The following is a 26,918-nucleotide window of genomic DNA, read 5'->3' on the forward strand; positions in this document are numbered from 1 at the left end:
AATCTGACATGTTTAAGACAATGCTCTATAAGTACCGAAGCAACGTGTGTTAGCATGGAGAAACTCTGAGAACTGCTATTTTTTAGTAATATAGAAGATTTATCAGCTGTTCCACCACTTACAGACCAGAGAGCTCTGGTGATCTCTGCAGTGTGCAGATCTTCCCCCCTGTGTCCTATAGAAATTAAAACAAAACCTTTGTTTGGTTTTATATTTTTGTCATAGTATAGGAGAGAAATGTCCTTTGAGAAATCAAAGGTTGTACCAGATGATCTTTTGAGGTCCCTCCCAACCTGGATATTCTACAATTCTATGAAATTCTTAAGCTAATAAATGATCAGCAAGCGAGGTAATTTTCTCCTGCATCCCAGATGATCAGAGTGTTGTGTTTGCTATAGGCTGTTGCTGTGTCCCTTCAGAAGTGACCTACCTCTATACACATGATGTGTAATTTTGGGGGCAAAATTCACATGGATTGGCAGTGTATATCACCTGATTCTGCAAGCAAATTCACTGGAGTGAGTGCCACCACTTCTGTTCATCAACAACAGCAAGGTGTTAAGGGGTTAGTCCTAAATATGCCCTGAGCAATGATGAGTCTGTGTATTTCACACCTATTTTTACCCCTGTACTGCGCTTTGTATTGCTTATGAATTATTTTTCCTCAACTCCTGCTTTGCTTTTGCAGTTAGTGGCAAAACTCTTGTGTTACCTTAATGGGGCCAGAATATTGGTCCGGTATGAGTTACTCCACAGTTCTAAAGGGCTTCTAAGTGCCTTTAACAAAACAGCAATCTTATCAAATTTGTGGAAACAGGGTTGGCACGCTTTAAAAGCCGTGTGCTCTCATAGCTGGGTGATTAAATGAGCTTGGAAAATTTAAGGAGAGATAATCTTGCTCTCTGTTGTGTCAGTGTAAAAAACTACAGGGCCTCTATCCTCCATAGATTATTTGTTAGAGACAGAGTTGTTATTATCACTTAAAAGTCGTGATGGCACAGTGATTGCTTAAGCAAAAGGTGGCACATTCTTGGTAGGAGAGAAATGTAATCTGTACTTGATGTTCTGATTGAATGTAAATATTATTCATGGCATACAGCTGAGTCCTCTTCCCTAGTGATTTTATGGCGTGGGCTTCATTGGTCTTCTATTGCTGAGCTACATCATTTCCTAAATATATCATCTGGATTGGAAGCACTTAACAAATTCTGGATTGACAGAGTATATGGATCAGTGAAGCTGGAAAGCGTTTATCTTTTAAATTATCTAAACATATTCTTCCCACTGTGCCTACTTTAGTTGTTATGATTGGGTCATAGCATGTGCCATATAGGCCTCTGTTGATATTTTTCTGAAAATACTTAATATTTTATTAGGTATCCGTAAGGAGGAGAAAGCCATCAGAAAGACTCTCTGATTCCCTTTCTATCTTGACAAGTACAGGAGAGGATTTTCAGTAGCAATTATATACTGAGAGGGCAGGAGAGGGTCACAGGTTATGTCCGAAATGCCAGGCTGCTCCTGGCCTCGTGCGAAGATTACTGGTATATGATTTGCAAAACTGTGTCTTTCATGAGTCCGAATTTATCTGGAATGTCTTTGAGTGAGATTTCTAACCCCACTTCAGTTGCCATTTCATCACGTACCTCTTGAAGGAGACATCATTACATCATATCTGGTCAGCCTTAAAAAAATGTACATTTTGTCCTGAACTACACAAGCTAGAAACACTGAAACATGGTTTATGGAAGGGATCAGCGAGTTCCACCACAAATTCCAAACAGGAGTTGTGGACAGAGTTTCAGTGGCCTGAGTCAGAGCAGGAGGTGCAACACTTACAGGTTTTGGAGCCCACAAGAATAGCTGAGAGCTATTACCAGATGGAGGCAAATCAGAGTATTATTTAATATTTCTTTTGTGTTTCTTTTGACTTCTTTGCAAGGATCTCAGAGAACTTCACAGCAAAGAACTGCAGCATCAAAATATTGCTGCCTTCAAGTGAGCTTTGTTATTCATTGCATAAACCAAGTCCAGACTGGTTAGTTACTCATTGCAAAGCACACTTCAAATGCTGGGAAGTGTGTGCGTTGCGTCGACACCTGTTGGTACATACAGATTTCATATGGAGAAGTTCTGTTTGTGATATGCCTGCCTTAACAGCCTGTAAGGTCTGTCTTCAGGAACAGTGTTCAGCTCACTCCATTAGGGTAATGCTGTTCGTTTAATGGAATCATATATGATTTACACTGGTCTAACTAAGACTGGAATCTGAGCTTTGATCTTTTTAATGCAAATTCATCAGTTCTGTTAGATAAAAGATGAAAGGAATCTATTATGTTCTTCAGCCATCTCTTGAAGCAAAATCATTTGATGGGTTCCAGGCAGTAAGAGGTCCCTACTCCTGCAGTTTGCTCCAGAGAATAAACCTTGGGTTGGTGACCGAAGCTTTTACTGGGGTTATTTATTTTTCATGGACAGTGATTAGTGATGAGTGCTAATAATGACAGCAGAGATTTCAAAATTTAAAAGTTAAGAATGTTAAAACTTAAGACTAGTATGTTCCTCTGGTTCATCCTGAGCAGCATGTGTTTAAACACACACATTCCTTTAATTCAAAACATCTTGCTCTCCTTTTAAATCCCAACCTTGATGTTGATCTGACAGTGGTGCAAATGAGAAGGTCACAGAGGTCTCTCTGATGTAAAATCAAAGTGAATTCAGAAGCACGGTGCAGATACTGAAATAGTGTAAAATACAGAGTACATAAACATAACAAATAGCTGGCACATCCAAAAATACATCAAGTGCCAAATGTCTACAATACTGCAAATTAACTGCAATGGCAGGAGAGCCAGCAGTGGTGTTCAGAACGGAACAGCAGAACTCGATTACAGAGATCATAAAATAATCCTCTCTCTTGATCTCTGGCTCCCTGAAGCAGGAGAGGCAGAAGGAGCTGGCTCTGAACAAACAGTCTCTTATTGATGATGGATGTGGCGCTGCTTTGTCTGGTAAAATTGCTGATTTACTAATAGGAAAAAAATAAATCCTTTGCGATGGCACCAACCTCTCTAACCTGCTAAAGAAAGTGCAAACAGATGGGTATCTCTGTGACTGTGAGTGATGAAACCAGTCTAGAGAAATTCCAGTAGCATCTGACATGAACTAATACTGTAACACGCAATAACATCACCAACATTCCCCATTAGGATATATTCATTTTCTTTGTGCCAAGAATATGACCAATGATACTGCATGGTTTGATTTAATAGATATGCCTCTTCTAAGAAAAAGGTAACAGATATTTTATACAAATGTATAATGCAGCCAGTGATGCCTGGACAGATTTACATTCCTTAGACTTTCCTCTTTATTGCAACGCCAGCAAAATTAAAGGACTTTTGATCCTACTAGTAAATTTTTAAAATAATGTAAGATGCCCGCTTTATGGATTTTGAAGGGAGAGAAATAGTTTCTTGTTTATGATAGAAGAATGTATTTTTAAAAATAAAATTTTCCCTTTATATGTGAAACTCCATATCGGCTTTGATACTGGTGATGTTTTTTCTTAGGGCTAATCTAATGTACTTCAGAAACAATCGCAATCAAGTCTGGCTGATTTAAACTGGTACAAATTGCTGATATAAACCAGGTAATACCATAAGTGAGAACAGAATGAGACTCCTCGTTGTTGGCAAAGCAGGTGAATATAGCTTAGAAACTTACTGGTGGAGTTAGACAGTTTGCAGTAAGTCAAATACATCAAGAGATGAATACCTATCACACACCAGTGCTGAGGACATGGCACTTTGTTGACTATAAATCAAATCTGAAGGACTTTTGGGTACAGCTCATCAAACACTGACGTAGGAAACAATTCTCTTCTGGCGTATTTTTTCTCCTCAGTAGTCTACAAAGGCAGTGGGCTAATTTTTGCAGTTTCTGTTAGAAAAAATACTTATCCTTTAATCCTTAAATCACAACAATTGAGTATAACTTCATGTCAAAAGCGGCCAATAAAAGTACAAAATAGGGATTAGCAGGAGTATTTTTAGATTAAAATTACTAGAGTTGGAAAGAAGTGGCACATAATCCCAGTACCTTCACAAGCACTGTAGCAAGCTGAAGAGGATTTGTTCTGTTTCATTTGAAGAATGATACCATAAGTTACAAGGGAAAGAAGCTATTATTCTAGCAGGGAGGATTTCATAATAATCATAATCCATAACTGTACATAAATTTAATTGGAAGTTCTTTCTTTTTTGTCTGATATCTTTTAATCATCAGTGCTATACAATAATTCTGCTTCAACCAGCAGAGCACATGGGAAAGAAAGTTAAACCGATCATTTTAGTCATAAATTAGGACACTCGTACAGCTGCAGCAATTGCTTTCATTTCTAAATATTAAAACAAATGACTACTCTCGTTTAACCTTGAGGCACAAGACTCTCATAGTTTATATTGTGATATAATTCACATGAGTGGATATAAGGTTCTGATGGAACAAAGAATAACTCCTCTTCATTCCCCCCGCACAGTGCATGAGCTGGTTGCATGGGCACATTTGCAGCATGAAGTCCCAGTCTCAGCTTGGCTATTTGAGAGAAAAAAAGAGAAACAACCCCCCAGCCTCTGATACACAACTTGCTTTTGAAAGAATCATATATTAGTTTGAGATCCTGATACTTGGGATGTTTCTTAAATCGTGCCTGGGACTGTGTATGAGAGGTATGAATCACAGCAAATGACAACCACTGTCTACATTTCTTTTTAGAACATGCACAAATGTGTTGGTTAATGTTTATATAAGCACAATGTAGGTGGGTCTGATTTACTGCACCAATATCTACAGCTGTAGAGTATCTGTTCTACTCAACAGCACTTAAATGACCTTTGGGGTATACAATGTATATCCCATTATCCTATTAATGACAAGGTGCAGCTTTGGGCAATAACAGAAATGTTAGTTTATTTATATGCGCAACAATTTATTTCTTGGTGCTCAACTGCTTTTACAGCTTCACCAAGTTATAGAAGAGTCAATAGCTGACTTCGTGACTCTGACAAACTGAGTAATATATTGTACATACTCATTGCTAGAGAAAGAAAAATGTTGGGTTTATTTTTGTGACCTTTAGATTTAGCGAACTGGCTAAAATCAATTTATAGTTCAAAGAAATTGGATGATACCTACACTGAGCGGTAAAATTGCTTCCGCTTTGAGAGTGTGCATCAAAATACAGCACTAGGGCAACAGTAATTGATTTGGATACGGAATGGGGAGCGAAGGTGGGTCTGTCAAGCGGAGGAGGCTGGAGAACAATTTGACAGGTTTCAAGCCAGTCTATCTGGAATACTTAAGGACACGAAGGAACCAGAAATCTGACCTAGTAACTACTGTTATTAAGGAATAAACATGAGGTCTCTTGGCAAATCTCTCTGTGCAGTAAAAAGGGGACAACCATCCAGACCGTCCCTCGAAAGCTGTACATTGAATTATGAGAATTTCATGGAGAGAGAGCAGGCTCGGATGACTGATGAGTGGTTGCTATGCTATTGCCACTCTCTGCCTGAGGTCAGGACCCAGCTTGTCTTTTATCACAGCAGAAGACCTCTTCTAATGATCAGTCCTCAGAGATTAATGGGGCCAGCTGAGCTTCAGAGCTCCCTAAGGAAGATTATTGCTCAGGGTACAAATGATACTATTGAAATGCTTTAATTATCTGTTGCCTTTAGTTGTTGGTGTAGTTGTTCTTTGGTGACACTTTGTTTATCATCTTCACAGGTCACCTTGGAGAACAGATGCCTTGCAGCAAAAGAATTAGGAAAGAAGGGAAGCAGAGCGATACTGGCATGTGTCATGTTCTGATCTTCCCGAGGAGGAAACATGTTTTGAAATCCTGTGCCAGTGCTGTGGTAGAAATACAGATGTGGTGATTCATACCATCTAGTAAGTCCTGTTGTGAAGAATTCTCCCTAACAGCAAATGAGGTGGTTGAGCTATTGAATTTCAGCTCATAGAGTCAGGTATTCCTGAAATAAGACCTGCTAGCTGCTCGTCAGGTAAGAGTGAAGAAAAAAAGCCTTTAGTGTTTGATTATAAAGTATGTTGTATTGTAATACCATACTAGTTAATATTTTCTTACAGCCTTTGTATGCAAAACCTTTTTAAAATTCTAAAAATGAAAAAGTACCTGGCCTGGGGACTTTGGTACAGGTTCGACCATTTCCGAAAAACCCCGCAGGACATCGGCCGCAGACATATCCAATGTAAGGTGGTTTCCGATCAAAACACAACACTCCAGGAAAACACGGCCTGTTGGCGCAGGTAGTAATATGTGACAGTGGTGCCACATGGCCTGAAAAAGAAGGGAGTTCAAACATGTTTATTAATAACTTCTCAAATCAAATGCATATATAATATTAAGCAGTGACTACCTGAGCCTGACTAAAGCTTTAAAACTGCTTTTATTCTTTTAATGTCTAATTAATGCATAATGTTCCCAAACCTTGAGCCAAACATGAGGATGTCCTGTAGGCACGGTGTAACAGAACAGCTGTTTCTCATTAAAGCAAGATTTATTAGTCCTCTAATTACATGTTTTCAAGTTTATTACTCAAAGTTGTTTGACATTTATCATGGATAATATAGAAACTCTAATTTTTAGCATGAGAGAAAGATTAACGGAGAAATTGTATTACTCGACATCCTTTTGTCTTTTGTAATTGGAAGGTAATCATCAAACCTTGCAGCACATATACCCTACTTTTAAAAATACACTGTCAAGTACATGGGTTTCTGATCTAGAAATCATCCTTAATGTGTCAGACCTTGTATGACAGGAGATTACTTTAATTATCTTAGTATTACATGCAAAATTTAACACTCTGGTAATATGTAATATTTTATCACTTATGATGTCACTGAATAGCAAGCGTATATGAACTGCCTGTGAAGTTTTTAATAGTGTCAAGACAGAGAACAGATGATGAATAAAATCTTAATGATCATTGTAGATCTTTTTAAATTGCCCTCAGTGAGGTCTCTGTCATGATTCTCAAGTATTTGCAGCTTTATTTTTGCACCTTGCTTGCAGCATTATGATACCTGTAAGAGGCGTGTTCTGGTTAGGTGTTGGCTGGCCTGGTATAGATACACAAAAGAAGGTGAGGAAAAAACCCACAAACTTTATATGCCCCTACACAACAGATATGTCCAGCCTCAATTCTTCTGCTCCCTGCCTTCACTAGAAAATCAACTAAAAATACAATACCCTTTAGAACTGGGTCAACTTAAGCAGTGTTCAGGTGCACAGCCCTGCTAGAGAGGACTGACGTGCGCCGTGTCTGGGAAAAGCAGCTGCCACAGTCAAGTTCATACTTCAAGAGTCGATCTTCCCTCATGCTCAAAACCCAGCCTTAATTCAGTGGCTGCTTGTCAAACGCCGAAATAAAATGTCAGCATCACTTGGCGATGGCAGGTTGGCATAAGCTGTCATTCTTATCATTGTGCTTTCCATTGATCACTAAGATTTGGAGTGATTTTGTTCTACCTGCAGAAGCGACGTGATTTCTAGTTAAGGCTGGCCGCTCTGATTGCTGTTGCTGTAGTGGCTCTGTTCCCATGTAAAATTGTTTAGCACCAGTCCAGTCTGATGTATTGAGGGTGGTTTTGATTTTATCTTTCTATGATGTACTATAAACAGCTAGTTTATGTTTACTGTTAAGATGATAAAAATGTATGATTCTGCATAAGTAAACTGCAGCAACTGGAAAGGGTTTCATAACCTTGTATACCTACCATGTCTATCACTTATGCTAAAATTCTTAATTACAGAAGAATCCTTTGCCTCTAAGGGTTGCAGTAGCTGCTTAACCTCAGTCTTGTTCAATTCACCTTTGCCATTCCCTTCTTCAGTGCTTAAAGCTTTTGTAATGTCAGCGGCAAGCACAGCTGTGAAAAGCAAGCATGGAGACAAGGAAACAAGGTGTTACAGCTTAGCTGTGATTGATGATAAAAAGCAACAGTAACAGCAAATCAGATAACCTGACATAAGTTTATTCTGGAAACCAACCATCAAGCAAATAAAGGCAAATCGGGTGAGTCAGCTGCTGACATGCAGCAAAGCTTCATCACAAAGACAGAAAAAATGACTATACTGGAACTCACTGAACTTTGCTTATCTGGGAGATGTACTTAATATGCACAGTGATCTTTTATTGAGCTGGGGGCAGCGAGGAGGGCTCGGGTCCCCATGTGTTAGACAGTGTTGTTACTTGGATGGAGATGCTGCACTACACACTGGGACCTGCGCTCTGTCTGATTCCTGTGGAAGCTTCTGTGTTGTAGATGTTTTTTTGGCTTCATTTAGTTAATCTGCAAACTTTGTATGTGTTAAAATACCTGTACAAAGTATACATGGATGTAAAGAGGAAAATTGTTTGGTGGAGACTCTAAAAAACACTGATTTCTGCACAATTTTAAGATAATTTGTTGAGTGAATTAGGGATTGTGAAGTCTACATGGGTAATGTTGCAAGTTAAACAGCTGTTGCTATGGGTCTCTTGGATATTCTGTACTCTTAATAAAGCCTGAGATTAGGATTCTTTAGATATTTAATATAGAATGCACTGAGCTGCTCTAAGAGCTATAAAATTACTTCAGCTTTCTTCTCCTTCCTCTCAGAAGCCTTTATACTTGCTTAAGCAAGGGAAATATGAGTAGGTATATCAAAACTGGTCTGTATATCAGAACTACAAAGAATTATTTCTGTCCTATTTTGGATGAACAAGGAAGCCCTCAGGTTTATTGCTGCTAGTAAACGTGCATTTTTGGAAATAGAGAAATCTTTTTGTAATTCAAAAAAATATAAAGAAATTACTTTTTCTGATACATTTTCTTAAGAGGGCATCATTTATGTATTCTTCCTTCATTGGTCAAATCAGCTACAAAAACATGCGTTAGCGGAACAGATGCAAAATCACTTTGAAATAACCAATGTGGCCAAATAATCCAGCAAAGAAAACAATCTATATGGACATTTGGCAGTACGATTGACAGGATATTTGGTAAATCTGGCAAGGGCAGTCCTGCTGGTGCCAGGATCCTGCAGTTGCACCAGCAAACAAACAAACGTGAAACACTTCAAGTTCTGTTTTCTCTCCTTCTGGCCAACAAAATGTTGTTTTTGGAGGAGACTTACGTGTGTAGGACTGAAACAAGCAGAGCGTGAGTAGGCCGCGGCCTGCGCACTGGGAAGGCCTCAGCATAGCACAAAGTCACTGTGGTCTTTATACTAAACAGTAAGTTGCCCCAAAAGCAAATACTGAGCAGGTGTAAAATTGTTCCTAGCCATTTCCTTCACCAGTTGGGACCTGTGGCAGGAATTTAGGCCAAGCAGGAGCTGAGGAGCTGTGGATTGCTTACACAGCGTTCCCCAACACCAATGGAGTCCTGGAGGTGCTCCCCAAGTACTTCTTAGTGAATGGTGTATTTAAGAGTGAAATAGTGGAGAACATGGGGAACATCCTTGGCAACTTATCCAGCTGGCATCTGGAAAATACTTTTTTGTATGCTGCTGTTCATTCTAATCAAAATGGAACTAAACTGCAGTGAAAAATAGCAAAGAGAGATCAGTTTGCAATTATCCATATTAATATAATATGACAGTAGTCTGATATGGATATTTAAAGGTCTGTGCTTGAAGAGAGTGGCAAAATAATTAAGGATAATAGTAGCAGAATTTCCCCATCTATTAAAATAAATCATGCAAAACACTTACATTTACAAATTTTACCATTTCCCTCCATCCCACTGGGGCAAATTCCACATGCATATGATCCAAAGGTATTAATACAAGACACTCCGGGAAAACAAAGACTCTCTTCACATTCATTCCTGTCTTCCTGACAGTTGAGACCTGTGGCAAAACAAAGGGGAGGTTAATAATCAGGAAAGGCTCCCTGTTTATTCCTCAGCTCAGATGTTGAAGCAGACTAACACTTACTTCTCACCTGTAAACTCATCACCGGGATCATGTTAGTGCCAAATTCGCTCCGTCTCACTTAAACCTGCTTTTATCACACTGTGTGTTACTGTTGTTACTGGCACCAGAAGTACTGAACTTCAGACTACCGCTCGTAGAAAACTGCTTGTTAAATGAATTATTTCCCTGCATTTCACATCTTTGTCGCTGCTTTTGTTGTCTTGTTTATGTGAGATCTTTGTCATATACTGAAGAAGGCAATGAACGTCACCATCTTGGCTTTAGGATATGAAGAGCCATGTACTGACCTATTGTGCTTTTTGTTTCTATGTGAACCTCACGTAACTAATAGCTTATTGTGAATCAGCCTGATAGACTCTGGCTGAAGGTAAACCTTAAAAAATGACCAGATTTTTTAAAAAGCATTTTTTTTTCTATTTAAATTAAAATTTGAAGAAACCTGCTGAAAATATCTGAGGCACAGTGCTGGTGTACAGAAGATAAGCTGCTATAGAATCAAAACCCAAACCAATGTGTCTTGGCTGTTGCTGATTTTGGAAATAAGGTTTTAAACTTCCTGGACCCAACTGATACTTGAATTCACAACTCGGGATGGTTCAACTGATACCTATAGGAGAAGGTGACCCAAAAGTTAAAATTACTATCTGAGTAATCACACATAACATTGTTAAAAAGTCCTTCAGGCCTCTTGTATGCATTCTGCTGTCTCTGTGCACTTGGGAAAACTTAACTTGGCTATTGCTGGTTACCAGAATACACAGCCCTGACAGCCGGTTGTAAACTAGTCCCTGTCATTTCTATCCAGGCATCCCTAGGATACCCAAGGAGACTGGGACAACTTCTGGTCCAGATACTTGCTTCAAGACATACCACAAGGTACAGGAAGGCTTGTTCCATATCAGACATCCAGCTTTATCATGAAAGAAGATTATAGGATAATAGAATTTTTTTTTTTTTTTTTTTTAAATCTCATAGTGAAATGAGTTACAGGATGATAAAGACAGAACATTATTATTCATCTCCTACAACATAATCTCTCATTGCTTCAGCATTTCAGATAGCTTCCATTGCTCAAGTTAAAATAGCATCTCAACGTAAAAAAGTGAAATTGAGGTTTCTCTTGATTAAGCTGCCTAAAAATGTTAGTGACATCACCTTCTCATGTCTTGTGAAAACAAACAAACAAAACCCGAACAGTGGCACAAAAGCCATGTCCCTCTTCTGGTGCTAAGTTGGTTTTGCATGTTTCTTGCTTCTGTTAAATAGGTTGGACATCACGTAGTATTGCGGGGCTTAATTTACTTTTTCCCCTCACTTGTTAGATTTTGGATTACTATTTCTATTGTATTATTTAATTAGCACATTCGTAGCATCAAGCTGCTTTTCTCTGCTTTCTGCTTTCTGATGACACGCTGGGAAATTATTAGACATCACATTCTGGAAAATATTGAATGAGTTACCCTCTGATTAAAAAAGTAATTATTTTCCTTCTCCAAGTATCATGTAAAGACTAAACATGATACCATAGACAATTGAAGTAGGCAGGAAGTTCCCAGTTTCAGTAGCAGCAACCACTTCTCCTCAGGTCCCCTCTCCCCCCTCCTACATCCTCTATTTTTGCTGCAAAGGGCTGACTTTAAAATCTTAAAGATGAATTACAAAAAGCAAAGGAACACCATCAGTAACAAGCTAAATTTTAAAATTCAGTCACTTGACTGATTTTTGTAACGTAAAGGTGGAACCGTGCAAGCACTTCATTTCACTCGGAGAGATTGGATTTTGAACAGTGTCTGATCAATTTAGGCATAATGATAGTCCAGCTGAGTCCAAGGACAAATGTTTGCAAAGTCTGAAACTTAGCTGAAGGTTGTAAAAGAAGCAGCAGGAATGAGTAAAAACTGCCTGCAACAAGAAGCGTCAGTTATTCTGTTTGCACGACCTCCAGTGCACTGCAACACAAGGGGGTCTCAATTCTCTTGGCACTGCTATAGTACAAATAAAAATAATAGGAATGCAAGATCTTTAGGTTGCAGGGTTGGAATATTTGTTTCTGTGCCAGCTCTGTTTCTCCATCCGTGCACAAGAAATTGGCTGAGAAGAGAAGGTTGTTTTGTGCCTCGAGGGGAGTTGACCACCTACAGCTGCAGAGAAAAACTTCTTGAGTGTCTTCACCTTACGTTGACTCTAAGTTGACTCATTTAGGAACTCTGTGGTAATTACAAACTATGCACGAATCTTGGGAGTTTCCTTCAGGTTCCTGAAAAGTAAAATGAAATTATAATTTCATCTTTCACCCCTCAATTTTATATTAATGGATGGTACACGGGGAATGAAAGAATGGTTTTGTGATTGAGATACAGTTTTCAAGGATGAGCTCTGTTCTCAGGTGGGTGATGTTCTTGCTTTCAGTAGCCAAGAGAAGAAAAACCAGGAATTCTTAATAATGTCGAAGAAAAAGGAATGTGTTTTGAATACTCGATGAGATAAGCGCATATAAGTCTCTGCAGAAATTCAAAGTGGTGATAATTCTGGAGTGATCCTTCCCTCACATTTTCCAATGGCTTCTCTCCCCGCCTTGTTCCCATTGTTAAATTATATCCTAAATTACACCCATGCACACGAATTTCCACCGCTTAGCAACACGCTGTGTTCCTTGTGCTGCTGCTTGTCTCGCAGTGGTGTCTGAGAAGCTCTCAAAAGAGTTAACTTTTTGTTTCTGAGAAGCTCTCAAAAGAGTTAACTTTTTGTTTCTACTACCTGTTCGCTATCATTTGTGAAGATTTGATGGTGAAGTGGTGCTGTCACTTGAGCAGGGTAGCGTTGCCTTCTCATTAGATTACTGATGGTTTTCTGGGGAATTGAGACATAAACACAACATCGAGGATGAGCTTTTATTGTTGTCACAGAACCTGCCCTGAAGTAAAATCATCTACTTCCCAGCTGGCTTTCAGCTCCACTCGCTTATAATTTTTCACCTGCTATTAAAACTTTGAGATATATTCCTGTTTCACTCAATCATTTTTTTTTTCCCTGTTGTTGCTTGTGTTTTAGCATTTTTGACGAGGGAAGTACAGCAAAAACAATAGGCATTCATATAACCCAGCGAGAATTAAGGGTTCAGGAAAACCCAGTGTTTCTCTGGCCATCAAGGTGTCCTCTGCCCTTGTCTCTAAGTCAGCTGCATGTTGCGTTGTGTTATTTTGAAGTGTTGGCTATTTCATTCATTACTGTTTGTGTAAGCATAGGAACCACATTTCGGAATATGCTCCGTGTGGATTTTTAAACAATGCATTGTAATTATGGCAGACTATTTTACATGGAATAATAGAGCTTGATTTCACTCCATTTGTGTGCAATACCGCATAAAGTGAGAAGGGCAGCAGTGTGACACTGGTGATGATCAAACAACAGGAGCAGATCCACTGAAGTTATTAACTCATGGAATTATATTGGATTTTATTGTTTCAATCCATCTCCTTACAGGCAATGAAGAATTGTTCTCATAGTAGATTTCCAAGTGTTTAACTAAATGCAGCCAAAAATGTTCCCAAACTTCCATGTCCTCATGGGAATGATATTTCCAGGGGGATTCAAGACATGCTGTATATGTTTGTTTGGTTTGGGGATTTTTATATTTTAATCGAACATTCATTTTCTAACTTTATTCTTCGTGTTTAGACTTGTGTGTTCTTGCATCAGTGGAGTCTTGGCTGGCAGAAACACTTTGGATAGCAGCAGGTTTTCACTATTTGCCAACATCACTTGGAGTTAATAATGTCTATGTGTCCTACATCTTTTAGGCCTTGTTTTCTGAACTCCCACTTCTGAATGTTTTTTATTCTTTCAATTCTGCTGATATTTTATAGTTAATGAAATCTGGACTTGCAGTCTCATGTGACCAAAACAAAGAAGTTTTCGTGAACTGCTGAAAGGCAGAAAGGGAACCTTGCTGCCTGTATGAGCCCATTGAGTAAAATCTGTTCATTGCTTTTGTTTATAATTTAGTTTCTTCTATATATCCACACGATGAGCAGTAAGAATTATGTGCAGTCGATGTTACTTTGACTGGATTTTTCAAACCTGTAGCACTGCACAGCAGCCAATATTATGGGTCTCATGAATCTATTCATGCTTTAGTATGTGAACAGGGTAGGGTTTTTGACAGGTTCAAAGACAGAAATCTGAGCTCAGCTTAACGTGTTTTGGTCTTAGTCTGCTTTTGAAATGATTCTGGTCTAGGAGATGTTCTAACACATTTCCACTTAGGCCCATTCACCTGCAGGAAACTAATTTGACAAGGGCGGATAGCAACACAATGTCTTTACTTTCCAATGGCTGTTATTTTACGTGGCCCTTTGCGAAGCGAAGCAAGAGCCACGTCTAGAAATCCTGCTTAAGTCCTGTATGTTCAGATTTGCCTTGTACCTCCTTAAGAGCCGAACTACAAATGGAAAGACCACAGCTTCCATGAAACTCCAGGAGATTTAGGGCAATGTGAGACTTGGTTATGTTGGAAGCGAGTGGTGTTAGGCACAGCTGGAGTGCGGGTCCCAGCTTGGAGGACGTGGTGGCCACTCTGTAAGACCCAGCAGCTCAGCCAAGCTCCAGAAGCTTAATGCGGTGGAGTCTAATGGGTGGGTCTGTCCGTTCCATTCTGCAGAGCACAGGGCAATTGTCCACGTGCTGCATAAGCGCTTTTTCACGTGTGTGAATTATTCACAGGTGTCCTGAATGCAGTGAAGCTGACTAGAACTTGCGTGATGGGTACCAACACCGTTCCTCCTCATCTGCATCATCTGTTAGATGCTTCTCTTTCTCCTTGCATTTCAGGTTTTCCTGTTTGCACTGTAAGTCTTGCATCCACCTCTTTGGCCGCACTGCATTTCATTCTCCAGCTTCTTCACACTTCTCATTCTACTTTTTTAAAAGAACATTTTCTTTTTTTTTGGTGCAGTGATCATTCCTCTTCCATGTGTTTCTTAAAATCATCTTGGGGTTTAAAAGGTTAGATTTGTTCCATCAGCATGTCTGACAACCAAATGGGTTTGTGGTTTTCTAATGTTTAAATTTAATGAAGCTTCAAGTGGGACTAAAGGACAATTTATTTTTGCTTTTTTTCCCTATCTACTTCTTCTTCCTAGACCTACAGAAATCGTTAACTCTCAATTCTTTCATTAGCTTAATTTAGTAAAATCCCATGGAGTGTGAAAGGGTCCTGGATCTTTGCCTTTTCTCTCTTCTGCTCAGTGTTCTCCCAGCTCACCTCATGGATGGACAAATCCATGGAAATGAGCAGGTGGAAACTGAGAGCAGGGAGTTTTGGAGCCTCCTTGAGTGGTCATTTCAGGACCACAGAGCTTTGCGCCATTTCTCCTTTTGTGAGTATGGATGATTAGATAGCTGGTTTTGCCCATTTTCTATCTGTCCGAAGCTAAGCCATGGGAGCAGAAGAGGAGGCTTATATTTGACTGATGCTTGTGCATCCCATAGCACAATATATCTCTAGTTCAATCAGAGATGGAAACAGTGAGGTTTTACCTCCCAGACCAGGGGGACATATACAAAAGTAGCTCTCCACACTGTCCACACATGTTCCGCTGCCACAGGGGTTTGATTTGCAGTCATTAATATCTTCCTGGCAAAATTCTCCATCAAATCCATTTGGACATAAGCACAGGTATTCACCAAGCCCTGGAGGGAATTTAATGTTGGTGACACACGTTCCACCATTGAGGCAGCCGCAGGGCTTCACTCCAACCTGAGGAAGGCAAGAGGGAGTCATGGTAAGAGTCCTCTGAATAATCACAGCTGAGAGGCTTATTGTTACCCTTTAGGAAGGGACACATTTGCAGTGCAAACATGTTACCAAGTATTAGGAAAACTTAATTCTAACCCTTTTCCTTTGTCTGGATATATGGTCTCATACTCAGCATATTTATTTGACTGAAAGCATAACTTTAAAGGGATTTATTTTCCATCATTTAGGGGCACATTCTAACTTCTTATAAGATAAAAAAAGTATTTGCTATAACAGCAGTTTTTACATAGTATCTGAGGGCAGAATTTGTTCCTTATTTTTCAAAGAAGAAATGAAAAATCTTTTCTCTTTGCCTGCTTTCCTTACTGTTTCACTTTACACACAGCTCCCAGGCAGGAACATGGTTGTGGAATTCCTCACCTGGTCTCTCTCTTTAGGGAGGAGAGGTCCATAGTTGTATTTTTTGTAGGTACAAGAACAGCACTGCAACTGAGTCAAACCTCATATTATCTCACCTAGTTAAACATAGGTCTAGTTTGAAATATTTCCTTTAAAACCAGACCTAGACTCCAGTTTCCCCTTCATTGGGTGGGTTCAGCAGATCGGTATTTTTGATGATAGTGGTTTGAAAGAGTAAAAATAGGAATCTTTAGAAATAAAAATCTTCACAAAACTGTTCTTATGTCAGGAGTCTGCATCCCACTTTATTAGCTCACCCCATCACAGGATTAATGTTAGGCTATACAGTAAGACAAAGCAACGCACAAGCTCTGCCAAGAAACTTAAAGTGTGGAGTAATGACATAAGAGCAAGACACCCTCTAAAAATATCATTGAGAATGAGTTATAATCTCCCTTTTATAGCAAAAACTTGGTCTTTTATGTTATATGCTTTTTTCTGCAATCCAAATGGAGAATGTGAATTTTAAAGCAGATTAATGAACCATTAAAAGGCTCTGCAAGAGTGTTCTTTCGAACAGCAATCAATAGCACTCTCTCGTTCCTTATATATATAGCTTCTATGTTCTCAGAGATATTTATTCCATTAATTGATCATTATTGCTGTGCTGAATAATATACACTTATGAGGAAACCGCTGAAGTCTTAGTTTTCAAGACGGTAACAAATTATTAGCCATAATGACAATTGCACCCAAGCAACGACATGATAAACAGGCTTGTTTTGTTTTTCCTTTAAAGCATTCATTCCCTTACCTCAATAGAGTATCTGCTCTGTGCGTTGCATTCATCCGACACAGTGAATTCAAAGGTCTGAGTTTCCTCTGAATCAACTTTCCAGATCAGAAGGCCAGCGGGAGAGAGCCTGACATCCCGCGGCCCGGCCTCCAAGATGAATAGCACAGCCGACCCTTCCGGATCCGCCGCTATTAGCTGGTAAACAAAATTCTCACCAATAAATGTCAGCAGCTGGCTGGAGGGGGCCTGGAACACAGGAGGCAGGTTGTCTAAACAGCAAAAATGAAACCATGATTACATAAATTCCAGTTTTTCCCATGTAAACGCTCGCAGCGCAGGTCTTTGTAGGAGTGCTCTCAGTGAAAAAGGGACAAAACGTACCCTGAGACTGATGGAGGAAGCACTTCAGATGTTAGGGGCAGCAAATGGCTTTACCAAAAAGTATGCTTTTGTCCTCCTACCTCCTATTTTTCTCGCTTCGCATACTGAACTTTTCTCCCGTACTGAACTTTGGTTACTTTCGATGTGTTATCTGATGTGTGGAAGGAGATTGGACATGACTTTTATAACCTCCCACTAGTCCCCAAGTTCTTACTAAAACTTCAATTAATTGTATTTCCAATACATCTACCTATCTATCTAGCCATTTAAATAGAAGTAAACTCATTCTCAAAATGCTGAATGACAAATGAATTGCATGGGTAGCTTGGAGAGGGTAGAAATTGTATAACTCTTCCATTGAGTAGACTCCTCTGCCTTTACCCATGAGTGGTAATTAAGCCTGAGCAGTTTGAATACAGCTGGACATTTCATCAGAAATAAAGTCTCCTCAGTGCCAGCGGAGGCACATCGGTGATGCTGAGGTTCTCTGTCCCCAGTGACACCAGTGGATAACGTCACCACTGGCATTGTTATTTCTAATGTTGTTTACATTCAGTGTTTCCTTAATGAAGACAAAAGCCTAATTGTACAAGGCTGTTTTTCAGTAGAAGACGAATGCTGCCTGAAGATACTTAAAATATAAATAGATGAGGAGGACAAGGTAGAGAAAAGTATTACATTTTATAATTAGGAACCAAGGAAGAGCGGGATTGTCTGAGTACCCTGAGGTGGCAGCAGCTCTATGCAGGGTTGGGAATTTCATCTCCATGTCCTGAGTCTCCTCCTCCTCTCCAGCCATCTCTCCTCTTTAACCAGCAGTACAAATTGACATGTATTGATATTTAATCTTCCCACGGTGTAATTTGTCCGTAGTTACGTTTAACTTAAAGAGTATTTCTAATACCAAGGATTAATTTCAAGCCACAGTCTAAAACTATGACCCGTGTATGTGTTCTCATAAGGACTGCATGTGTCCTTGCGTTACACTTGTGGAAAGTCACCATTAGGGTTTTTTTTGTGGTGCAATATCCTTTTATCAAGCTTTGCTTTCCATAACATGTCTCACATTAAGCAGTTATTTAAATGTGTCTCTCCACTCATTGCTGCTGTGCTATCAGGGCTTTCTAAACTGCTTGTCCAGCAGATTGGCCTGGCATAACTGTTGAAAGCTTCAATCTATTAATTTACCTTTTATTTCACAAACACTTAAACCATGGAGCCCATAAAAGTTGTGCTCAAAGTAATCAATGAAATATTGATGCTGGGTATGCATTTACAGATAAACACAAAGGTGTTAACTGGATGGAGGGTAATAAAAAGTTGTAGGCACAAAATAACATAAAATCAGATGTTCTGAAAGTAGTCAGTGAATAAAAGTATTTCTAATTCCACAGAGATCTCCTTGCCATCCAGCGAATATATATATATACATATTATATATATAATATATAATATGTATATATATATAATTATTGCAGTATTTGAAAAAAGGTTTTCACAATTTTGAAAACAAGTCAGACAAACCGTTATAATATTTCTAAGTTTTGAAATTATTGAAAAGCTAACCATGATCTGTTTCAGATTTCCCACATCACTTCTAGCTTTATAAATCCACAAACAAATGCAGGTTTTTTTCCTTTTAAGCCATTTTCTGAATTTTAAAATCAAGCTGTCTGGGTATTAATAATGAGTTTGTCTATGTGACAATCATGATCAACTCATCCCCAGAGATGCTGTAGGAGATGCAGTGGAAGGACAGACAGGAGACAAGGTTTATGGGTCACAGATAGTATCTCTCACTAGACTAAACTATATCTGTGGGGAAAAACCCACAGAATTCAGGTCTACAAGCTCTTCTTCAGGCCTGGCTTACCCATAGGCATTTTAACTACTTGCCTAAGTAACACCCAATGGGATTTTTAGTTTGCTGACACTTGGGATGGAGCTGCCTACAACTTTTCCTGACAAGGAGTTTTAAATTCCAAAAGCTGGACTTTTTAGGACATCAAGTAGAGATGTATGGTTTTAAATAGAGAAAATTCAAAGCGGCTAGGCTGGAAAAGGAGTTTAAAGGCTTCACAAACAACTCTCACCCTTCCTATTGTGTTCTTGCTTCCGTAGTTTATTTCAGACAACTTAAGACTTCTTGTGTTGCTGGAAACGGTTGGATCCTTTCTGGTCCTTCTTGGCAGTGTCCCCACTGGAGCTCTGGACTCCAGCCACGGTGTTACAGCTCTCACTGTTCTCCTGCTGTACCTTGTACTCTCTAGCAGCCTCTGACCCTGAGCATCCCCAGCTGTTCCCCACGGACAAGAGTCATTGTTTTTCTCTAAGTGTTTTGTTGACCTAGTCACCCTAAAGATACATAAAACCGCAGACCAAAAATGCAAATTGGTCCTGTCACTTACATACCTCTTTGCAATTTGCTTGTGTTTACAGAACCTACAAGTGCAGAGAAACTCCTTCTAGGACCAACGCACAAATTTACATATATAATGGATATATTACAGAATAATCTTTATATCGACCAGCTGTGAATGTGCTCATGGAAGCGGGGAGATGTGCAGTGAAGCTAATGCTGCTCAAACACACATTATCTGTAAAGCATTAGGTAAGTGGGTTTTTTTTGTTTACGCTGGGGGTATAGCCATGAAATAGTTATGATGAAGCCCTTAGCATTCAGCATTCACCTTCTCCATGCCCCCTGCCCCGACGGGCTGCACAATCAGCCTTTTGGGTCTGTGGCTGAGCCCTGTCACTCAGACTCCCTGCTAAGCCAAGCTCTCTTGTGTGGCATTTCATAGGATTTCGCTCAGGGAAAGAAAACACTTCCTCCAGATACCTAAAACATACATCAGTGTTTTAAAAACAGTATTTTCCCCAAATTGTTCCATTAAAGATTTGTACCTGTGTGATGATGACAGATGTATTTGGGGTCCATCACCTTTAGCTGATAGATCTGGGCACTGCATGGGGCACCGACACATCAACAACTACGTTTTCAGGTGTTATTTTGGTTTTATTAATTTAGGATTTGTCGAGTTTCAGCCAGAATGAGATACATGCCCAGATGCATAATGCAGACGGTGGATTATTGGATGCTTCTGGTCGATCTACACTGCTGGTGCACCCAATTATTATTCCCATTTTAAACAGGCCACTCACACTATTATGCAGGATAGATTCATGTTAGCCGAATGAAGGAACCATGTATTTCATAGACCAAGCCATAATTTCCCAGCTAATTGCTTCTAAATCTTAGAGAAAAACTGTCTTACTTTCATTAATAGACCAGGTGAACTTAGAAATGTCAGGTGCACAGAGAAGACAAGGACTGGTGGGGCTTGACTCTCCTTCACCATAGCAAAGTCCATCTATATTACAAGTATTTTCCTGCCAAAAAAGGAAATAAAAATGGGTGGGAGGTGGAGGTAAGGAAAAAAGAAATAAGAAAGATAAGAAATTGGCAGTTCATGATTTCTGGAGATAAGGAGAAACTTTCCCATTTCTTGAAACAATAAAATAGGAGCAATTTAAATGCTGGTGCTTTCACCCAACAGGGAAAAAACAAGACATGAGTTTTCCAGTGTGAGATCCTTGTAGCTGTGAATGTTTTAGCTTAGGCAACGTGTGTTGCTTCCTGTACATTAATGTGACAAAATGTAGTGTATGTGATCATTATTCTCCGCTGTGACTACTAATGTGAAGGTTATAATATGATTATAATAATAATTATTATTAGCTCAAAAGTGAGCTCCATGAGATCAACAAAAACTGAGACTGCATAAAAGCTCTGTTTAGAATTTTAGAATCGTGTTCTGGTAATTTAGTAATTTCTGGAGGTCCTTGATAAAAATACGAAAACGAGATGATATAAAAGCAGATTAAAGAACTGCATTAGATTTAAGGTTTCCGTGAGATGGTTGTGAGCAACAGCAGAGCACATGGATGGTGCCCATGTGGGGCAGAGCGTCCCAGCTGATGTCCATGCAGGGCATGGTGGGCATAGCAGCTTGGGGACCCACCTGGTCCTCTCCTAGTTAAGGTGGCCACCAGGACCAGGGGGTCCCTGTGCCTTCCCAGTGGGCTGAAGACACTTGGGTTGTCCGAGAAGCAAACACAGGGACATAATTAACAGGTGTAATTAAACATCCACACCACAGGAAGGTCCTGTGGCAGCGTTCTACCTGTTGCTCACATCCTGTATAGGGGTGTCCCACAGATGGGGCTTCATCTGTCGTTGCAGGTTCCTGGCAAAACGTGGGACGCTGTTGAGAACGCAGGATGTCACCGCTGTGGTGGGACAGTGGCAGGGAGAAGCCACCAGGGCCAAAGACATTTTTCCATTTCCTTGCTCTGAATTGTTTTTCTGAGACTGAACGTATGTCCCGTTATTGGCCTTGTGGTTTCTATCTACTTCTTTATTAGTTTCTCAAACTTCTTTTGCAAAGCAGATCAGTCAATATTTTAAATAATACCACTTCGAGAGTAATGGGTAAGGTAGAACAAGAAATTGGACTCTCATAATTGCCTCAACATGATAGAACGTGACAAATCTTCAGCATTAAAATCTGGGTGTTAATTAGATTTTATTACATTGTTGTTTTCAAAGGCTTGATGTCCTGATGAAAAAGATGCATGTGATAGTGTGATGCAGAATGGGCTCCATAAAAGAAGAACACAGAATGTGAAATGGCCTGATATAAAATGTCCCCTAATTGAAACACCTTTTCTGAAAGCAATTTAGGTATTACAAAGTAATGTTATAAGAGGGGATAATTAGAATGTGGTCTGATGCAATTGGAAGCCTAGTTCAAATAGTCCCTTGAAGCATCTTAGGATAGAAATTATTGTAATCCTTAGAGAACAGCAGCATATTGAGAAAACATATATATTTCTGAGTTTCAAAAATGTAAGAATAAGGAAAGCCGTTGACAAAAAAAAACCACCCTAGCTTTAATTGAAATGGTTCTGACACAATTATTTTAATCTGAAATTTAAGTGGTTTTGCCCTCGTTTGGGCCCATAAAGTAATTTCTGTTCAGTGAGTTATTTGAAAAAAATGTGAACTTTCATTTTATTTTTATAACTGATACGTTCTTGCAATCAGTGGAAGTTTGAAAATTGTATTTTCCCATTAGTGTTAATAACAGTGGGGCAAATGAGTTAAGATATACCTGATTAATCTTCGCTTTATAAAAAGGCAGACTGGTCGACTCCTATTCATTCATCCTTGCCCCAGGGTAAGAGAACAGTAACAGCACATTCGAATATGCCACCCAATACCCTCCCAAAGTTTATTTTAAAGCCCCACTGAAAAACAGACAAGTCGTTTAACTCAGCTCTTTAGAAACTAAGAGCAGGGAGGCTCTTTTTTGTAGGGGATGGGGGATGTTACACCAATAAGTCCCCAGGAAAACAGGGTGATAGTGCTCTCCAGGTACTTTGGCAGTTTAAAACGCAGCACTAGACTCTTGATTACAGTTTTGAAACTATCCGAGCACTCTGTTTGTACTGAGCAGGGTTTAGTGTAAGCAGGAATGGTTTATGTTCTCTCAAGTGTGTTTTCACATGACAAAAACTATACAGCGAGCATCTTACATACCTCTTGCTAAGGCAGAAAATGGGTATAGAAATGATATACCTTACAGTTTCAGTGCCCTCGCCAGACAGGCTGGGAGAGGTGAAATAGCTTCCTGGGGGAGACACTGCAAAAGTGAAGTGAAGCTGCTTTTTGGGGAGACTCCTCCGCCTTATTTACTTCCATTAACAGCTTCAACATATAAATATTGTCAACCGTGGTCTTTCTGGTAGTGTCTGCCTGAGAAAGGTGCATCATAAAGCATCTTCTATCAGGTATTCATACCCCAGGTAAATATGGAAAAAATAAAACATCACAGCCAGGAGATTGCGAAAGAGCGAAAAGTACTGGGCTGTGCAGCTGACCTGTGGAATAGATTTTCCTCTTCTAAAGCAGTCATTGCATACAGTACATCAAAGGGAGGGAGAGGGCTAAGGAAGAGATGAACGATCCATATTAAACCTTTATGCTCTTTAAATTACCTTTAATTTACAAAGTTCGGTTGGATGGAATTGGCAAGCCTGGCAGACTGCATCGTAGAGGGTCAGCACTCTGGAGTTACTGTACTGGAAGCCATCGTTAGTGATCTAAATGATACAAAAATCATCCTTATAAGTAATAATCTTCCATATGGAGACTGTCTGCTCGTTTTGGAGCATATACTGTTGCCCCTTTGAACTGCATGCTTGCCAGCAAGATAAATTAAACCACTTGTGGATGGCTCTGCTGCAAGCTAACAAATTGCTTAATGCTCCAAACTGGAAACTATTCATTAATAACCAAAAGATCTTTTGGCTCAGCTGGCATTCAACTTCCCTGATTACTGCTAGGGGTTTTTTTCAATACCCTTGTGGAAACTGCATAGGTACTCAAGTACTGCGGGGGTGTCTTTCAAGGGGTTGTGAAATTAAAAGATTTTTAGATGAAATTCGGGATCACTTTTTACTGATGGCAAATCAGTAAGTAAACTCCTTGGGGTAAAAACAAACAAACAAAAAACAACAAAAAAAGAATGCATATTATTTAGGTGACTTTAAATTGACCTTAAAAATAGTGCTAGCGTGGATAATACCAGGTGGCAACAGTCCTGTTTCCATAGGAAGGTACATCAGAAGAACAGTCACCTGTCCCAGCTCACAGATCCCTGTACATGTAGGTATTTTAGCCTTATGTTAGCATGGCATTTTTCACATGTGAATGCTTACATAATAAGAAAAGGTTAAGTGAGTTTATGTGTTAATTTTTCTATGATAAAAATGGAAAGACATCAGACTACTGTGGAAAGAGTTCGCTTCTGAGAAGGAGTTGTGACACCTCTTGAGACATGTGAACGTTAAAGAGCAGCCCCAATGCAAACTGCTGCTGGAAGCGCTGATGAACACCAGAGGGAAAGCAAAGCCCTTTCTCTCAGGTAATTTATGGGTTTCTGCTTCTCAGTTAGACTAAAGCTGCTCTTCAGCCGATCTAACAAAGCTTTTGCTTCAGCTTGGCCAGGTACCCCTTTGTCCTCTTGCTATAAGACCAGCCCCCAAGTCCTCTTCCATCTCTCCAGTGACCCTGAAGCTGAAACATCCTCAGCCCCTCACAAGGGACTTCTACAAGGTCAAGAGTATAAAGTAAACTATTTATGGAATCATCATTTTGGTTGGAAGAGACTCTTAAAATCGAGTCCAACCATAACCTAACTCTGTCACTAAACCACGTCCCTAAGAACCTCATCCACACATCTTTTAAACACCTGCAGGGATGGTGACTCCACCACTGCCCTGGGCAGCCTGTTCTAGGCCTTCACAACCCTTTCTATGCAGAAATTTTTCCTGATATCCAATCTAAACCTTCCCTGGTGCAATTTGAGGCCATTAGCTCTCGTCCTATCACTTGTTACTTGGGAGAAGAGACCAACACCCTCCATGCCACAACCTCCTTTCAGTTCAGAGAATGAATATGCATTAAATTGAACAAAGATAACTGGAAGTACAAAGAGTAAAAGTTACTTTAATTCATTGGTGCAGTAAAATTAATTGATATAGCTTTAAGGAAAACAATATTTATTCTTGGGCATCATATGCCATTGAGATATTGGACTATCGTATGTTATACTAAAGGTAAAAACTCTTTTAAAAGAAGGAAAGAACTTATGCTGCAGTTTCAGAGGAGAAAAAAATAACAGCCAACCCCCTGGAGACCTGCTCTTCACTGAAAGACAGTGCTTATTGGCAGCAAGATTTCCATTAAGAATATATTATTCCTAATGCAATTTACATTTCATTTCAGTCTTATACCAGAGAGTCCAGTGTTGTCTCAATACTGATGCACTAATAGTGGGTGAAGAAATGGGTAGACAGGGAAAACTATAAAAAGCTATAAAATTGAACTATTTGTTCCATCTGAAGTAAGCATTGTGAATTAAATGTAACTCCTGCCAATTTGATTTTTTTTTTAATTTGGATTTTTTTCTGCATTCTATTATAAACATCCATTGTAGTGTCTTTTTAGAATTGGGTTGTTTTACAGCTATTTTAATTGCTTTTCCATTAGTCACCTTAGTGATGCAGAACAAATACTTCAATGAGACCTAAACTGGGCAAACCTCGCTTCAAATTTGGTTGGCCATTAAACGCCAATGCTTGGAATTGTGTCCTGATTGCGTGAACATACGTGTCATCTGAAAAGAAAGAGCCGCTTTGGGATGAGCAGTCAGGACAGTCAGGAAATCTCTCAGTTGTGCCTGAAGTATTTCATTCGTCATGAAACAATCTTGGCTATTTGTATCCCTCATAATCTACGTACAATTCCACTTGTATGAATGTATGTAAATGAAAAATGAAAGATGTCAGAGCTTGCTGAATTCAAATCTGGGTTCTGCCTCACCGACTTTTTAACAAATGTTTTATTTTTGTGCTCTGCTTTTGGCAAATAACAGGCAACGATAACGAATTGAGGATAAGCAAGAGACCTGCTTCCCAAATTAGATAAATTCCTGCCAAGCTCTTCCAGCTCGTCACCCAGGCATCCGTGTGGACAGCCCAAGTCATCTGCCGCCCAAGTAGGAGTTTGTATTTTGATATCTAAACTAATTATACCAAATGCTCTGGTGTAGCCCCATGTACTTTTCTTATCTATGTTCAGCAGCATGTCATGGAAAGAATGAGCAAAATCAGAAACATGAATACAAGAGCAGATAAAATGAAAGAGCACAGTGAAGAGCTTGTCCAGCCCCCGTTCCCCCAGCGCTGGTAGTGAAAAAAGTGTACGTGAATCTTTGCTGATTCCTCTGAATGTTGATTTGGGAGGGGGGAGAGATTCTGAAAATATTGAACAGTGACATTTCCAGAAAGAATTGTTTTTATTTTTGGTTATGAAAAAAAATCTTTTAGCTACTTTAAAAAAAGTAGCGATTAACATAACCCAGAAGATCAGTGTTGCAGGAAATTTTATCAGGAATTTTCTGGAGCACAGTTTTTTGACCGTGTGCGGAATTCATTTCAAATCATTTTTTTATCTTGAAAAGCTCCGTTGTTTTGTTCTCTGTGCCACAGGGTAAGGCCAGCTGCCTTTGAAACTGAGCACTGAGCTCTGCCTTCCCAATTCGGTCAGCAAAAAGATCCACAGGTGAACTAGGATTGCTATGCAGACTCAAGATGATTTAATTGTGCATTCTCCGTGCAGCCCTCAGCCTGGTTTTTCTGCAGGGTTTGAAGGAGAGGGAAAGGGCAGAAGGCTTACAGGTGCGGAGGTTTTCTTGAACTTAAGAGCAAGGAAAGAGACGTTCTCTATGCGCTTTGAGGGGGAAGAGTCACAAAAAATGTACAGACCTCCTCAGGGCTGAAAGGCAGCACTTGAAAGCGAGCTGCATTGTAATACAGCTGAGCTGCCGGGAAGTTATTCTAGTTACACTGGAGACACGGCCCTGCGCATGTGCAGAAATGCTTTCTGTCCTCTTGGGCCAGGAAACTCAAGGGTTTCTCCATCTCGGATCCTGCCAGCATGAGGC

General features: G+C 39.6%; 1 protein-coding gene across 1 annotated transcript in view; it reads right to left on the reverse strand.

Moving 5' to 3' along the window:
• The window catches only part of LOC309441366 (von Willebrand factor D and EGF domain-containing protein-like), a gene marked incomplete at its 3' end in the record, with an annotated part of 173,842 nt that overhangs the window by 44,782 nt on the left and 102,142 nt on the right, over positions 1-26,918 (reverse strand). The window contains exons 14-20 of the mRNA XM_082055997.1: positions 23,407-23,511; positions 20,622-20,736; positions 16,981-17,231; positions 15,548-15,767; positions 9,785-9,922; positions 7,804-7,956; positions 6,197-6,361 (exon numbers count right to left, since the gene is read on the reverse strand). Of these exons, the coding sequence (XP_081912123.1) occupies positions 6,197-6,361; positions 7,804-7,956; positions 9,785-9,922; positions 15,548-15,767; positions 16,981-17,231; positions 20,622-20,736; positions 23,407-23,511 (1,147 nt within the window). The remainder of the gene's footprint in view (positions 1-6,196; positions 6,362-7,803; positions 7,957-9,784; positions 9,923-15,547; positions 15,768-16,980; positions 17,232-20,621; positions 20,737-23,406; positions 23,512-26,918) is intronic.

Source organism: Streptopelia decaocto (assembly GCF_964273445.1).
Source record: "Streptopelia decaocto genome assembly, chromosome: 6".
In the NCBI taxonomy this organism is placed as follows: Eukaryota; Metazoa; Chordata; class Aves; order Columbiformes; family Columbidae; genus Streptopelia; species Streptopelia decaocto.